The 17511-nt window shown below is 36.2% G+C and overlaps 1 protein-coding gene across 8 annotated transcripts in view; it reads left to right on the forward strand.

Annotated features, from left to right (window-relative positions):
* LOC125683364 (thrombospondin type-1 domain-containing protein 7A-like) overlaps positions 1–17511 on the forward strand; it is a 98891-nt gene that overhangs the window by 77485 nt on the left and 3895 nt on the right. For all 8 annotated transcript variants that reach the window (XM_048924443.2, XM_056142388.1, XM_048924437.2 and 5 more), the window contains 15 exons: positions 380–584; positions 778–967; positions 1682–1797; positions 2417–2626; positions 4641–4835; positions 5058–5226; positions 7320–7444; positions 8040–8500; positions 8783–9049; positions 9260–9377; positions 9545–9690; positions 11332–11445; positions 11768–11867; positions 12049–12243; positions 17104–17316. In XM_048924443.2, the coding sequence (XP_048780400.2) occupies positions 380–584; positions 778–967; positions 1682–1797; positions 2417–2626; positions 4641–4835; positions 5058–5226; positions 7320–7444; positions 8040–8500; positions 8783–9049; positions 9260–9377; positions 9545–9690; positions 11332–11445; positions 11768–11867; positions 12049–12243; positions 17104–17316 (2824 nt within the window). The remainder of the gene's footprint in view (positions 1–379; positions 585–777; positions 968–1681; positions 1798–2416; positions 2627–4640; positions 4836–5057; positions 5227–7319; positions 7445–8039; positions 8501–8782; positions 9050–9259; positions 9378–9544; positions 9691–11331; positions 11446–11767; positions 11868–12048; positions 12244–17103; positions 17317–17511) is intronic.

Genomic DNA, 17511 nt, shown 5'->3' on the forward strand with positions numbered 1-17511 from the left:
TCTGTACAAAGTCATTTTAAATATAACCACATACTGATCAGTCATTTGTATTGTATGATGATCCATCTTGATTTAACATGCTGACTATATTACCGTATATCAGGTATTTTTTTGAAGACTGGAAATATTGTCTTCCTAGGGGGATGAAGAAAATTTATCAAAAGTAAAAGCACCCAAAATTTCTATTCATATAAATCATAAACGATGCACTTGTTTAAAAATCGGCTAAATATCGAAGACATTAAAATTATCTGATCTACAGTATCTGTCATGTAGATTTGACATTCTTCAATATACACTGTTGTTTTAACATATACTGTGTATACAAAGTAGTCTGATATTTTGGCCATACTTAATCCTGTTTATATGACCTTGACAGACCCGGGTCAGTGACAGCAGGTGCTTGGAGCTGAAGGAGCAGCCCCCGGCCCAGGTTCAGTGCGTGGTGTCCTGTGATAACGACTGTGTGGTATCTGAGTGGGGTGAATGGTCCGAGTGCCCGAGGATTTGTCAGAACAACATGATGCCGAGACCCACAATCAAACAACGTACCAGGACCATTCTAGCAAAGGCTTCAGGACAAGGTAAGAAACCTGTATTTATATGTCAGAGTTAGATGACCTCGATTCCTGCTTCAGTTCTGTTGTCTATTGGCTTTATGTACCCATTGCAATGCAAGACGACAGCCTTCATGTGAGAAAAGTTTACGACCTATAGCCTTTTTGTATCCTGCAAACTTTCCCTTGGTTATGGTGGATTATTTGATGTGTTTTGCAGTGGGTAACTGTCAAGCCCCACTTACAGAGCGGGGGGAGTGTCCGACGGTGATTGAGTGCGATACATACAGGTGGCAGACCGAGCCTTGGGGGCGCTGTGAACTGGATAAGCCACTCGATGGGTGCGGCAGAGGGGAACAGGCCAGGATGCTGGGCTGTTACAACAACAGGACTTCTGTTTCGGACATCAAGTAAGTTAAAATGTTGTTACTGTTACAATTCGTGTACAGTCAGTTTTGTATTAAGTGACCTTTCAACGGTCTTAAGAAAAAAATGTCACGTTTGACAGGTGGTCTCTTAATTCAGGTTGGGAGTAATTTTTAAAATAGAGACAAGGTAGTATGTTAACTTCCACGTATGATATCTATTTTTCATTATTGGTACGTACATGAATTTTAAGAATATTGTAATGTTGTAAAAGATAAATAGATACAATGTAAAAGAGTTTAACAGAGGTGAAGTAATATGAAATCAAGCAAAATGGGAAAGAAAATTTAAGCGATTACGTCAGACAGATGGTCATTTAATACAGGTATAAAATATACAGGGTTGTTTCGGGGGTTAGACATACTGGGTCGCTTGGCAGTTTTAAATGTACATGTAATGATAAAAAGATCAGACAACGAAGTAACAAATCCGAATTTTCATGCTTCTGGTGACATGTAGTAGACTTGTCAACCACCTGGTTAAAGCTTTTGAAGATCATTCCAACTTCAACATCTTTTTGTCCTAGTTTGGCGTAGTATGCAAGACTAAAAATATATCTGTTTGGACATGTTCAGTAACTTCACTTTTCAGAAAATCCGCCCCCAAGTTTTAAACAATAGAATGATAGGTGACCAAAATGAAAACACGTGAATTGTTTGTGATTTTGTGTATTGTTTATTTTTTATGTGATTTACCAGGTGTGCCATGGAGGTGAAGCCTCCCGATAGGCAGGTGTGCACAGTGCCATGTCCAGAAGATTGTAAAATCTCTGTGTGGTCTGCATGGTCCCCATGTTCTGCCACCTGTACCTCAGGTAAATCATGTGTACCATTCTCCTGTACCTCAGGTGAGTCATTCTTACCTTCTCCTGTACCTCAGGTAAGTCATTCTTACCTTTCTCCTGTACCTCAGGTGAGTCATTCTTACCTTTCTCCTGTACCTCAGGTAAGTCATTCTTACCTTTCTCCTGTACCTCAGGTAAGTCATTCTTACCTTTCTCCTGTACCTCAGGTAAGTCATTCTTACCTTTCTCTTGTACCTTAGGTAAGTCATTCTTACCTTTCTCCTGTACCTCAGGTGAGTCATTCTTACCTTTCTCTTGTACCTTAGGTAAGTCATTCTTACCTTTCTCTTGTACCTCAGGTGAGTCATTCTTACCTTTCTCCTGTACCTCAGGTAAGTCATTCTTACCTTTCTCCTGTACCTCAGGTGAGTCATTCTTACCTTTCTCTTGTACCTTAGGTAAGTTATCAGTACCTGTCACCTGTACTTCTGTTACACCTATTGAACCTTTGCTAACAGCAGATCGAGTAAAACTAACCTTGTCACTAATGTAAAATTGTTATGCAAAACTTTTCATAGTCTGTTAGTTAATGGTTTTGGATAAGTGAGAACTTTTCAGTTGGGTAATAAGATTTACTGTTTTATTTCAGCCAACACTTCTGCAAATCCTTCAAAAAGTCGCCAACGCTACATCTTGATTCACCCTAAAAATGGCGGAGCACTGTGCCCAAACCTATTAAAGGAGATCAAAGTTTGTTTTGATCTTCCGGTCTGTAATCGGTACCGGTGGAACAAAGGTAACTGGAGTGAGTGTATCCTACACAGACAGGAGAAGTGTGGGCGAGGACTGAAGGCCAGAAGTAAGTTCTCACAAAACCATTCTCCTTCTCTGAACAGGAAATGTATTTGTTATTCTTTTATGCTTTGTGCTTTTGTAGTTTAATTTTATCAAACATATTTCTAAATCATCTTATATGTCTCAGTTTCACAGAAGCTTCGTTATCATAATAATTAAGACATGATTTATATACCTTTATTTTTTTAGTGATTCTCTTTCAATTCATTATTAATTTGCTATGAGATTGATCAACCCAATATATATATATCCTTAGACAGTGATTAACCAACCTAATAAGTATTCATGTGTGGAACAGGATAGGCAAAAACTTACTGTGTTTTAAAGTGCCTCTTACTTCATAAAGATTTTTAGCTCTTCTGAGCCGAAGGCTCAAAGAGCTAATCATATGGCCATATGTCTGGCGTGTGGTGTGCGTCAATGTTTTTGGGAAAAGTGCTATATCTCAAGAACCCCTTTGCCAATTTTTGTCAAAGTTGTCACAGGGTATCCTTGGCCCAAGGGCTTTGATTTGTAATAAAACTAGTATTGTGACCCTCTAACAAGGGGAGATAATTAGGAAAATGCAAACAAAAGTAGTGGTTCCTAAAAAATCTTCTTCTCAAGAACCACTGGGCAAATTATCACCAAACTTATGCATAAGGATGAGGATAGGTTGTAGATAAAAATAGTTCAAGGCATCATCCTGGGGCAAAGGGTGTGGTCTCAAGGTCACTTCAAGGTTGACCTTAAATTTTGTTTTGTTAAAACTTTGATATTTTGTTTAGTATAAGGACTAGGATCATCAAATTTTGTCAGTTGATGCATCTTAGGACCTAATATCATGTTGTTTCAAAAGTAGGTCATGGTGACCTACTTTTTGAATTTCGCAGGTAATTATTATTAAATGGATTTTGATGCATATCTTGGACACTTTTGAGCCTATGATCATCAAAAGTTGTCAGTATATGGATCATGGGACGTTGAACTGCGTCATATGAAAAGTATGTCACCATGACCTACTTTCTGAATTTTATGGCTAATCATTTATGAATACATTTTAGATTGTTATTTCAGATATCAAGAGGTTTAGAATCATCAAACCTTGTAACTTGATGCGTCTAGAGGCCTCAAAACATATTTATTTTAAAAAAAGTAGGTCACAGTGACCTACTTTTTGAATTTTGCAGACATTCAAATTTCACATTTTCAATTTTAGATGCATATTTTGGACATTATGAAAGCTAAGATCATCAAACTTTGTCAGTTGATGCATGTTGAGTCTTCAGAGTGTGTTGATTAAAAAGTAGGTCACTGTGACCTATTTTTGGATTTTGACGGCTATATTTGAATATTTCAGATACTATTTGACTTACAATCATCAAACTTTGTCAGTTGATGGGTCTTGAGTCTTCAGAGTGTGTCGACCAAAAAGTAGGTCACTGTAACCTACTTTTGGAATTTGACGTTTATATCTGAATATTTCAGATACTATTTGACTTCAATTATCAAACTTTGTCAGTTGATGCATCTTGAGTCTTCAGAGTGTGTCGACCAAAAAGTAGGTCACTGTGGCATTCTTTTGGAATTTGACGGCTATATTTGAATACTACTTGACTTGTCACTTGATGCATCTTGAGTCTTCAGTGTGTCGACCAAAAGTAGGTCACCATTTAACATTTAAATTTTCAGGTACTATTTGACTTAACATCATCAAACTTTGTTAATTGATGAATCTTGGTTAGTGAGAATTTTTGCCTGTTCTACAATGTATCAGAAGAGCGATTCTAGGCCCATGGACCTCTTGTTTCATTTGATTACAATGTGATATCCCTGTTTATAGATGTGAGATTTTGGGGGTTTAATTTCTATGTGATATCTGTTTATAGATGTGAGATTTTTTTGGGGTTTAATTTCTATGAGATATCTGTTTATAGATGCGAGGTTTTGTTTGGTTTAATTTCAATGTGATATTCCTGTTTATCGATGTGTGGGGGGTTTTATTTGGTTTAATTTCAATGTAATATTCCTGTTTATAGATGTGACCTGTCTCCTGAATGATGGTACAGTGAGCCCGATTAATAACTGTCTGACCAGCGTTGGTCAGATGCCAGCCATTGCGGAACCATGTTATGTGGCTTGTGAAGATGAGTGCCTGTTTACTGATTGGTCTGAATGGACAAACTGTTTACAGGGCTGTGGAAGTAAAAGATTCCGCCAAAGGAGGCCAAAAGGTAGGTCAAAGGTCAAATAGGAGATTTTCTATTTTATTGTCTGTTTCACTAGTTCAGAATGTTGACTCACTGTACAAAGTTGAGTGATATAGGAGGTTACTTAAGCTTTCATGTAGTGTTGTGAGGCATGTCAAGCTTATCTTACTCTCCAGTACGGAGCTCTGATTGTTCATTATGAGAAATGATACGACAAACTTGAAGTTTTACATACTGATTTTTCAGTGGCTGGGAATGCCCCACCAGAGTGTAGTGATTTGACAATGTATCCCCGATATGAACAGGATGTGTGTCACTGCGGCAGAATTAAGGAGGAGTTAGGAGCCGATTTCTCCGAATGTATCCTTGATCCTCCGAAAACTGCACCAGGGCTTCTCAGACCTATAACCAATTCGTATGTATATATCAAATTGTCAAATAACTTGTAAAGAGACTTGAAATGTGTTTGATGGAATCCAGTTTCTTTTCTTTTGAATCTGTCTGTAAATTAAACTACATGCAATCTGATGGTTTCCTTTCATCGGTTATGAAAGGACTGTGTATGATGAGGGCTCTATTTGCCCACCAAAATCAAAATTCGTTATTTTTCAAAATCAATTGTATTTTATACATGAATCCCACTGTATGTCAGTTTTTAATCTCAATTTGTTCAAAATGGCATACTACAACATCACGAACATGCTGTTTTTAATATTTCATAATAAAATAACTATTTTTCACACAATTTTTTTAAAAGAAGATATCAAACGTAGGCTTGGACAAACTATATATTCACACTCTAGATTTATTTTTCCAGTATAAATGTATGATAGAAAATATTTGTGTGTCCAAAACTTTGCTCTAAGTTTTCTAAAAGAAAAGCATTCACAAAAATGAACATTTCAACAAAATTTGATTAAAATGGATAAATTTCATTATTTCAGATGCTATGTACTCCAAATGACTGTAAATATCGTAGACAAATGACTGTAAATATTGGAGATATATGACTGTAAATATGGGAGACAAATGACTGTAAATATCAGTGACAAATGACTGTAAATATCAGTGACAAATTACTGTAGATATCAGTGACAAATTACTGTAAATATCAGTGACAAATGACTGTAAATATCAAGGATAAATAACTATAAATATCAGAGACAAATAACTAAATATCAGTGACAAATTACTGTAGATATCAGAGACAAATGACTGTAAATATCAATGACAAATAACTGTCAATATCAGACAAATAACTGCCAATATCAGAGACAAATGACAGTAAATATCAGACAAATAACTGTCAATATCAGAGACAAATAACTGTCAATATCAGACAAATAACTGTCAATATCAGACAAATAACTGCCAATATCAGAGACAAATGACAGTAAATATCAGAGACAGATGACTGTCAATATCAGAGACAAATGTCTGTAAATATCAGAGACAAATCTCTGTAAATATCAGAGACAAATGACTGTAAATACCAGAGACAAATAACTGTAAATATCAGAGACAAATAACTGTAAATATCAGAGACAAATAACTGTATATCAGAGAAAATAATGTGAAACTGTATTGGACATGATCCCTCTTATGAAATAAAAGAAGATTCCATCTTCCTTTAAAGCTTTCAGATTTTGAATTTTACAGAAAGACTCGTTATCATATATTGTTTTTTTTATAATTATAGGTTTACAAGAGATAAGCATGATTTTAAGGTAGTACTCTACATCGTCATAATGGCTGACTTCCTTTAAAATCATGGATGAAAAAATCGATATCATCAATATTTGACTTTTCCTTTTCCATTTAAATACCTAGCCGAGTAGCTCAGTAAGTTAGAATACCGACTGTAGAACTGTGGGTCGAAGGTTCGAGTCCAGTAAGGGGTTTAAAATTTTTTTCAGATTACCTACTAAAAATGTATTTTTTGACAAAAATAAAAGTAAATTTGAAAATTTTCAACTTCAAAATATTGTTGTACATATCCTCCACTTTTGATCTACATCAAATTTCTCTGGTGTAGCATACCTCCTTAAGTCCAATGTAATTCTGATTTTAGATCAATTGTTTATTTCAGTTTAGTATAAATGATATTCACAGTTGAGGAGAACATATTCCTACCTCTGTTAACAATCCTCATTAAATAAATAAAGCATTAAAATAAAATAAAATATTCACAGGTATAAATGATGTTTCACAGTTAGGCATTGATGATATTTACTATAGGAATAAGCATTCTTTTTTTAAGAATTTATCGATGTGTAAACTCTGGACATTTTGCTCACAAATTGAATAAAAGTGCAAAGCACTTTTATGTTAAGTTTGTGAGTAAAATGTCCAGAGTTTACATATGTTATTTCTTTTCAGGTGCATATAAATACATCACGTTTTTGGATTTATTGAAGTGTAAATTTTCTTTTAGCTTAATTTTTGTCCAATCAAAACAATTGTAATAAATAACATTGGAATTATATATATGTATATTTGAATGTGCAGGAAAAGAGACAACAGAGAACCATCTAAAGATGAGGGAATAGTCTGTGGGTGGGGCCAGAAAATCCGCTATGTTGCCTGCCAGTCCAGTTCTGCAGCAACCAATCTCAGGAGATGTACCGAAGCTGGTAAAGATCAACCCAAACACACTCTTGTTGTCCCCTGTGAAGAATGATCTGTGGATTTCTTTATCAAATAATTCTCGATACACAGAGTGCGTTTGAGACCGTTGTTCTTCGCATGAGTACAAATTCCTGTTGAACGCAGAGTACACATCACGAGAACGGGTTGGAGGTGCAAGAACTCGCACCACTTCTGTGGGTAGTGTGGTCAAAGAACACGTTCATGCACACATTCTCATCATTTGCGACTCTAAGAATGGAGCTCAAAAACAACAGGAAAGGTGGTCTCGAACGCACTCTATGTGTAATGTCCAACAGATTTTATATAGTAACAGTATTTATTTATATTTACCAGTGTTTTTGGTCAATTATGAACTCGTGTTGTTTCAGTATATTTATTTCTCAGTGCAAACTTTTACCTTTCATTCCGACATAAACACCTATATATTTATAAGAAGAAACAATTTGAATTTCATAATATAGGTATGAGGAATAAATGTGTAGGTTGTTTTTATGATGAGAGATATGGAAGCTTGAGATAACATTTATTCCTTACAACTTTAGGTAGAAGAATTATGATATCATGATGCATTATTTTCAGTGAGTTTGGAAGTAACACATTGTAACATACCATGTCCTAATGATTGTGAAATGGCAGAGTGGAGTGAGTGGTCAAAATGCCCATCTAAATGTCGACCAGGCATTCAAAAGAGATCACGCTATATCGAGCAGTTAAACTCGGCAGGAGGGCGACAGTGTCCGAGCCTGGATAGCACACAGACAGAAAGTCAGACACGACTCTGTCATCCCGAGTGTTCACAGTACGTGTGGAGGGCGTACGAATGGAGCATGTGTGACAGCAGTAGTCACTCCTGTGGAGACGGGACACAGAAGAGAATGGTGCAATGCGTAACAATCAACGTCAACGGAGACACGACGGGAATCACCGGCGAGGACAACTGTGCCGGTCAAGTGAAACCTCACAGCGAGCAGACATGCAGGATGGCTTGTGTTGGGGAGTGTGTGATGTCGGACTGGACAGAATGGACAGAGTGCCCCAGGGTAAGAGAATAAATCGTTCTCTGTGATCTAGTGCATTGATGACTTACGAAGACGACCTGATATGTACATGTTTGTTTATACTGTACTTCTGTTGCTTGCAGTAAATTGACATGAAGCACGGGCTTGTTCTATTTCAAAAACTGCTTTATCATTATTCTATTTTAAGAATTTCTTTTTGCACATATAATCTAGATGAATTATTTTTTCCCATACATAAAGAACCACAATTAATTTTTGAATCCACAATTAATTTTTGGAATGTGGTTTTTTTTTTTTGGTCAGCCCTGTTTGAATGGCATATCCAAGCAGACCCGATCCCGTAAGATCATGCGTCATGCCAGCATGTACAATCCGCGGTGTGGAGAGACGGAAGATTACAAGGACTGTATGAAGGACATGAACTGTGTGGACTACCACTGGGAGTGGATGGCCTGGACCTCCTGTCTCATCAACAATGGCCAGGAGGAGTGTGGGGTGGGGCTGCAGGAAAGGTTCCCCGTCTGTAGGACACATAACGAGGTCGACGTAGACGACCGCATTTGTACTAAGGTAAATACATTATGAAGTTAATAAAAGTTTGATAGTAAAGTTCATGATTATTTCTGTAATTGTTTTAGATTTTAAAAGTTTCATCCATGAATAAGATATGATTTTCAACTTTTATGAACATCAGATTTTAATGGTTTCGTTGTAGAAGTTGAGTGTAACCATGAATCAATATTTTACACATGAAGTGGATATGGTGATAATTTTTTCTAGATAATTGGTCCCCCAGACCAGAGTGAGAGGATGAAGCGATGCGAGGTCCCTTGTGATGTGGATTGTTTGGTGTCAGAGTGGTCCCAGTGGTCTTCATGCAGTCAGACTTGTGGAATAGGTAATCAATTCTGTATACAGAGTCATTCAGTAATGAGATTGTAGGGTAAATTACTGGGGTTTGTAGAGATTGATAGGAAATGTGTAAATTGTCCTGGATTTAGCTGATGAATATAAAACAATAATTTGTAGTTCAGTACCCACTCTGACATCAGGTTGACTTTGTAGGAAGGAGTACACGGGAGCGAGCGGTGGTCGAACAGTACACTGGAAATGGTCGGAAATGTCCGTCCGATCTGGTCCAGACAAAACCATGCTACCCCAAGGGCTGTTATCACTGGAACGTCTCGGACTGGTCCCCCTGCATGCCACAGGTTAGACCACAGAGCTAGTGTGAAGACCTGTAGGATCTCTATCTAACTGAAATAGCTGATAATTTTATTGAAAACCAAGGAATGTTTGAATATCTTATAGCTTGAGATTGTTAAGTGTAAATATACTATGATAATCTTAAGAACGTCAGTTATTAGATATACATAAACTAGAAAAGGAAACTGCAATAGGGTATGATGTAGTGATGTCCATAGGGTACTCAGACATCACTACAATAGGGTACTCAGACATCACTACAATAGGGTACTCATAGACATCACTACAATAGGGTACTCAGACATCACTACAATAGGGTACTCATAGACATCACTACAATAGGGTACTCATAGACATCACTACAATAGGGTACTCATAGACATCACTACAATAGGGTACTCATAGACATCACTACAATAGGGTACTCATAGACATCACTACAATAGGGTACTCATAGACATCACTACAATAGGGTACTCAGACATCACTACAATAGGGTACTCAGACATCACTACAATAGGGTACTCATAGACATCACTACAATAGGGTACTCATAGACATCACTACAATAGGGTACTCATAGACATCACTACAATAGGGTACTCAGAAACATCACTACAATAGGGTACTCAGACATCACTACAATAGGGTACTCATAGACATCACTACAATAGGGTACTCATAGACATCACTACAATAGGGTACTCAGACATCACTACAATAGGGTACTCATAGACATCACTACAATAGGGTACTCATAGACATCACTACAATAGGGTACTCATAGACATCACTACAATAGGGTACTCATAGACATCACTACAATAGGGTACTCAGAAACATCACTACAATAGGGTACTCATAGACATCACTACAATAGGGTACTCAGACATCACTACAATAGGGTACTCAGAAACATCACTACAATAGGGTACTCAGAAACATCACTACAATAGGGTACTCATAGACATCACTACAATAGGGTACTCATAGACATCACTACAATAGGGTACTCAGAAACATCACTACAATAGGGTACTCATAGACATCACTACAATAGGGTACTCATAGACATCACTACAATAGGGTACTCATAGACATCACTACAATAGGGTACTCAGAGACATCACTACAATAGGGTACTCATAGACATCACTACAATAGGGTACTCAGACATCACTACAATAGGGTACTCAGACATCATTACAATAGGGTACTCAGACATCACTACAATAGGGTACTCATAGACATCACTACAATAGGGTACTCAGAAACATCACTACAATAGGGTACTCATAGACATCACTACAATAGGGTACTCATAGACATCACTACAATAGGGTACTCAGACATCACTACAATAGGGTACTCAGACATCACTACAATAGGGTACTCATAGACATCACTACAATAGGGTACTCAGACATCACTACAATAGGGTACTCAGACATCACTACAATAGGGTACTCATAGACATCACTACAATAGGGTACTCAGAAACATCACTACAATAGGGTACTCATAGACATCACTACAATAGGGTACTCAGACATCACTACAATAGGGTACTCAGACATCACTAGGAAAATATATTATGCATCATCCTGGTTAAACTCATTTTCTTTAATTAATTTTTTTTTTTGTAGAAGAGTATGTGTGGAGTTGGTATACAAACTAGAAATGTTTCCTGTTTGGGAGATGATGGACTCCCTGCTGACCCAGAGAGGTGCCCTCCTGACCTTGATATTCTCGTCCTAAAGGTAGGGATTACTTTGTCGTCAGTAAATTCCATGCTTTCTCTTTTCTGTACAATTGTGTATGCTGGTACCAGTGGTTGACTTGTTTATAAAAGAATAGAAACCTATGATTTTTTTTATTAGTTTTTATTGCTTTTGCTTTATGTATATTGTATGTAAAGTTTCAAATTTTTGTGTTTAATAGAAAATAAAAAATATGTATTTGTTTAGTACTCCCTTTTTTGTAATTGATAAGAAATTTATTTTGAACACTCTTCTTTCGACAGACTAAATAGTAATTGTTAAGAAATTTATTTTCTATGAAACACTTTATTTCTTTTAACAGACTGAACAGAAATGCAAAGTTCTTTGTCCTTGGGAGTGTATATTGACTGAGTGGTCCGAGTGGAGCAAGTGCTTCATCAATTGTGCCAACTTTGATATCGGTATTTAAAAGGAGACTCATTTGACATCATATGTAATGAAGAAAAAGAATTTTGTTATTTCAACACTTCCTGACAATATATATCATTTCAAAATTGTCATTTATTCCTTAGTAATAATAGTAAATTCTTTTGGGTATTTATAGGAACCAGTAATAATAGAATTCTTTTGGGGTATTTATAGGAACCACCCAAGGACGAACCAGTCGATCCCGCGCCATTATCTCGCAGGGCATCCGTCCCTGTGATGAGAAGCTTTGGGAATCAAAAGCCTGTCCTGCAATGGATTGTACTGACTTTGTATGGGTTGCTTCTCCTTGGATAGCCAGTAGACGTGAGATTTCTTGTCAGACAACGGGTGGAGTTCAAGTAAACCAAGGTAAGGGAAAATGTGAGGAAGCTTCACCTGATATGTGGCTGTACTACACGTATTTCATTCTGCGATAAATTCTCCATTTTATGCCTTCTCAGTCTTTTTTATATTAACTTCATTTTAAACAAACATGGGTAAATGGCTGCAAATGTAGATGAAGCATAAATATGTTGGTATATAAGATAATAAAAAATATCGGACACAAATAAGACAGGAATAGAACAAAATTTTTTTTATAATTTATTTTTTTTCCATATTCACATAATCATCAGAAATAGTAATGAAGATACATATTAATCATTTTATACATTCTCACACCATCTCACACTCTTTCACACTACTAATTCAGCATTATTGGTTGAATACTTCTTATTCTAGGTTACAGATCAAAAATAATTTTCCAGTTTTCCCAAAGTCTGTCAAATTTGAAATTTGAACAAAATATCTTGGTATACCACAAGGTGATATAGAGTATCGGACACAAATAAAAACAGGGATAGAACAAAATATCTCGGTATACCACAAGATGATATAAAGTATCGGACACAAATAAGACAGGGATAGAACAAAATATCTCTGTATACCACAAGGGGATATAAAGTATTGGACATAAAAAAGACGGAGATGGAACAAAATATTTCTGTATACGACAAGTTAATAAAGAGTATCAGACACAAATGATAAGGCCGGAATATGGCGAGATGATGAAGAGTATGAGGCAGGAATAGAATGACATGCAACATGGTGACTGTAAAGAGGCAACATGTTTTATTGAATCACTGTGTGATATTCTGTTTGGTGACATTGGTAATTTCCTCCAGGTCATTCAGTGGAAAGATTGAATAAGTGCATGCCACTCTTAAATGATTTAGTTTAATGCAGAACATGGTCATCAATTCAATGGAAATTACTAATAAAAAAGCATAACACACCTAGTGAAATCCTAAGTCCCAGTAGGTAAATATTTCGTACATGATTGCCTTACTATGAGTTTTCTCCTAGCAGTATCATGAAGTCTACAGGGGATGTGGATGAAACACCTTGTTAGCTTTGTGTTGTTTTTATCTGTGCTAAATTGCTCTCTGTTCATAACACCGTCCTTTAGATTCTCTTGATTGGACTTCAGGGGACATCTGAGGCTCAGGGAATATATAGTTAACCTTTTTTTTCCCTTCGTTTTTGTTTGTTAAAAATCACTTCTAATGACTGTTAGTACATGTATGATCTTGATTATTGGACTTTTCTGGATGGATTGAGGATGTGATAATAAAATTGTTAGGATTGATTTTGTCCAGAAGAGAATTCTTTGATTTCAACCTTGTCATCCATCATCACAATCAAATGCCATTTGTTTTAGTGTCAATTTCTTACGAAGAAGTATTCTAGAAGAAAAATTTATAAATTCAATACTTGATGACTGCCTTAAAAAGGTGTTGCAGGGTAGTATGAAAGATTTATGTGTTACTGTTCTTTGTGCTTGGTAATTGTGATAATTTATTATGGATAATCTTGTTACCACCACAGAAAGCACAGACAAATTTCATTGTTGTATTGATGGATCTGTGACACCAGATCGGGAGGAGCTTCAGAGAACACTAGGGTCAATATACCACACACAGAATACTGAGTGTTCAACATCAAACTCAGACTTTGTACTTATCAAATCTTAGCTGTAGACTCTGTATACTATAAACACTTTGAATTTGTACTTATCAAATCTTAGCTGTAGACTCTATATACTACATGTACAAACACTCATACTTGATTAAATCTTAGCTATGGACTATAAACACAAAATTCTGTCGTCCTGAAGAATGGACAGGTCGTTCCAAAAATTTGACAATTCCATATTGTTTGTGTCGTGGGTCACTTTTAGTGCTTTATATATCCTTATTTATTTGACCTCATATACATGCACACACACACAGACACGCACAAACACACACACACACACTATAAAACACCTTTTCCCATCCATCCTGAAGTATATCTATAATGCTCTTCAGTGCATAATTACATTTCACATTTAAATTTCAGTGATGAAAGCACATTATTTTGTTCATCATATTGAAATAGATTAAGCAGCACATGTCTAGTCTTGCCTTCGTCGTGATTTGTTTTTGTCATCACTGATCCCCGTGTTTGATTTCCCCTTTCTGCTTATTATGAGTAGTAAGACGAAATTAACTGGTCGTTTGATGGTGGTGGAAAGTATCTTGTTTTCCTATTGGATTCTAATTGACTTTCATGATACACAGTCATTACAGATGAGATGCCAATATTAAAGGCTTCCTTAGATAGCTCAGCAGAACCAGACGTTCAAGAAAGCTTTTCTGAACTTTTGTCTAGCGTCTGTGCATCTGGCACAAACTTTTCAAGATCTACAAGGCCAATTGCAAACTTTTTAAGATCTACAAGGCCAATTTCAGCTAAAATTGGCACAAAGCATGCTTTGGTAATGGTGATATTCAGGTTTGTTCAAATGAAGGGTCATATTCCCTTCTAAAGGGAGGTAATCAGGAAATAGTTTGAAAGCATTCAAAAAATCTTCTCAAGAACCTTTCATTCCAGAAAATGTAAACTTAGAGTATTTAGAAGCATCCCCATGTGATGTAGATTTAAGTAAAGGTCCACAATGGGAGATCAAAGGTTTATCTGGAAATATTTTGAGATTTGTCTGCAATAGTAAACATCAAGAAATCAACGATCTAATTTTGTGAAATCAGTAGAGGGAGGGAGGGGGGTCTAGATAAATACTTTACAGAACATTACAGAAAATGTTTAATTGATGTAGAAGTTCTCTCAATATAATGCAGATTCAAGTTTTATCAAAGGGTGGCTCCAAAGGTGAGGATGTATAGCCACAATAGGGTTTGAAGATCTGTAGTAACAAGACTACAGATTAGGTCAAAAATAAAAATTGATTTGTTTGATGTACTCCGACCGACCCGTGAAAATCGCCTCTACCCAATCATTTTTTTCAGTACTTTTAATTTTTTTTTAATTTGGTTTCCAGGGAAATAGACATTGTTTCATTTCAAAGGTTTATATTCTCTAAGAAACTTTTTTGATGAATGTTTTATAGCAATAATTATTAAATCTGTCTTGTCCAATGTTTAATGAAAACATCAATAAATTTCTAAGTCTGCGTTTTTATGACAATAATCAATTTTTTCGATACTGCAAAAAACAAAAACAAAAAAAATACCTACCTACCTACCCACCTTGAAAAATGTGGGTCGGAGTACATCAAACAAAACTATTTTTAATGATGGCCTTATTGTGAAAGCTCATGTTGTACAAATTCAAGTTAGTTCAATCCATAACCTGTGGGGCCACAAAAGGGAGCTAAAATCTTACATATTGGGATATTTATGTATAAGGTAAAAAATCTTTACAATTTAGCAAAATAAATCTCAAGCATCTGTATTAAAGATGACTCCATAGGCTCACATTATGGATCCACTGATTGCCTGCAGAAATATTTAAGAGGTTTTCCAATAGCAGTGAAATAATCAGTTTGTCACAATGCATCCTGAGACATACTGTGTACAAACTTGTGGTTATCTATTGGTGGTATTGGTGTGGTGTTAATCAGTGGCAAATCCAGGATTTTTGAAAAGGGGGGCCCACATGTGAAAGTCAAGTATTAGCCAAAATACTCAGCCATTTTGGGTGTCAAATCTGAAGTTTTCATCTATATATGCCAGTAATGCCTCGTAAGTTTGTGACGAAAACTGCCACTGTTAATTAATTAGCCTCACCTCTGTATGAGCAAAGTGACTCAGTCAGGTGTCAAAATTAGAACAAACTTATTATTTTATTTTATATAAAAATTCATACATATATCTGTTTAATATTTCTAATTGATTTTTTAAAGCTTATAATAAAATACAACCGCTGTTTTTATAAAGATTTTTATTGAGGTGATCATGAGACAGGTTACCAGTGAATGCTACAGTATGTAAGCTACAGATGTTTAAGCTAGATATTGAAGGCCTGTATCAGTTGCCCATAGGATTTCTTTTGATTTGACAACAAAACAGATGTGCAACTCCACATTATCACATTTTAGCAGACTAGAAGATCTGTCATAGTTTAATTACAGTTCTGTTTTTACACTGCATAGCATATGGGTTTTCTCTGCAGTTGGTGTCTCATTTGAAACTAGAAGGAACCAATATTGTTAATGGCTTGTTTTCATTGATCTGTGAAGAAGGTCAACTTTTGTGTCTCCTCTGTACCAAGGAATTTAATGTTAATTTTCATTAAGGATTCTGTCAGGTTGCAATTTAACGCTAGGATCGGAAATGAATGAAGCCACATCAGTCTGACTTAGATCTGGTGTGTGATGGTTGTTCATCTTTCGTGAAATTAGTTTTCCTTTTTCTGTCTCATGGAGAACTTAACTTCTGTTGCTAAATAGTTTTGTGGATTAATACAGCGGAATGGGTAAGCACTGTTCTGAATTTATCTTCTTAACCAAAAGCAAGAAATTTATGAAGGGAAAAGGAAGGCTGGTATGATTAATTCAACTGCATGCCGTGTTTACTGAATTTGTAAGATTTAGACAAGAATATTTCTCATATACTTTTATCCTGAAAAAGCAATTCTGAATTTAGTGGCCTTAGTTTGGCTGCAGGGGGAAGTAGATGAATGTGATGCTCAAATTATCTTTAGTAGCTACTGTTTGTTGTTTATTTGTACATGTACTGTGTGTTTTGTCATATGCAAATTTATTTTTGGCTTCATTCACATCCCTTTTTCAAGACTCGTCTAGATGTTATTTTTTTACTTTAATGAGGAATTTTTGCAAGGAATTTTCAACAGCATTTAACTTAAAAACTATGGATCTCCTTTTTCCAGAGGCCTGTCAGGAATCTGCCCGGCCCCCTACAGATTTGTCCTGTGACCCCCCATGTGACGGGGAACACATGATCTGTAACGACACCAACAGCTGCGGATGTGAGGCAGATTTCTCCGTGGTGACTAATGCCCAAGGCCTGGTGGTGGCTTGTATCAAACAGAATGACACGCTTAGTATCGGGGCACAGAAAACAGGGACGGAGGAGGAATTAGGTAAACTAGTACCCAACCCACTACCAACTGTAAACTAGTACCCAACCCACTATCAACTGTAAACTAGTACCCAACCCACTATCAACTGTAAACTAGTATCTAACCCACTACCAACTGTAAACTAGTACCCAACCCACTATCAACTGTAAACTAGTACCCAACCCACTACCAACTGTAAAGTAGTACCCAACCCAC

The sequence above is a fragment of the Ostrea edulis genome, chromosome 6 (assembly GCF_947568905.1).
Source record: "Ostrea edulis chromosome 6, xbOstEdul1.1, whole genome shotgun sequence".
In the NCBI taxonomy this organism is placed as follows: Eukaryota; Metazoa; Mollusca; class Bivalvia; order Ostreida; family Ostreidae; genus Ostrea; species Ostrea edulis.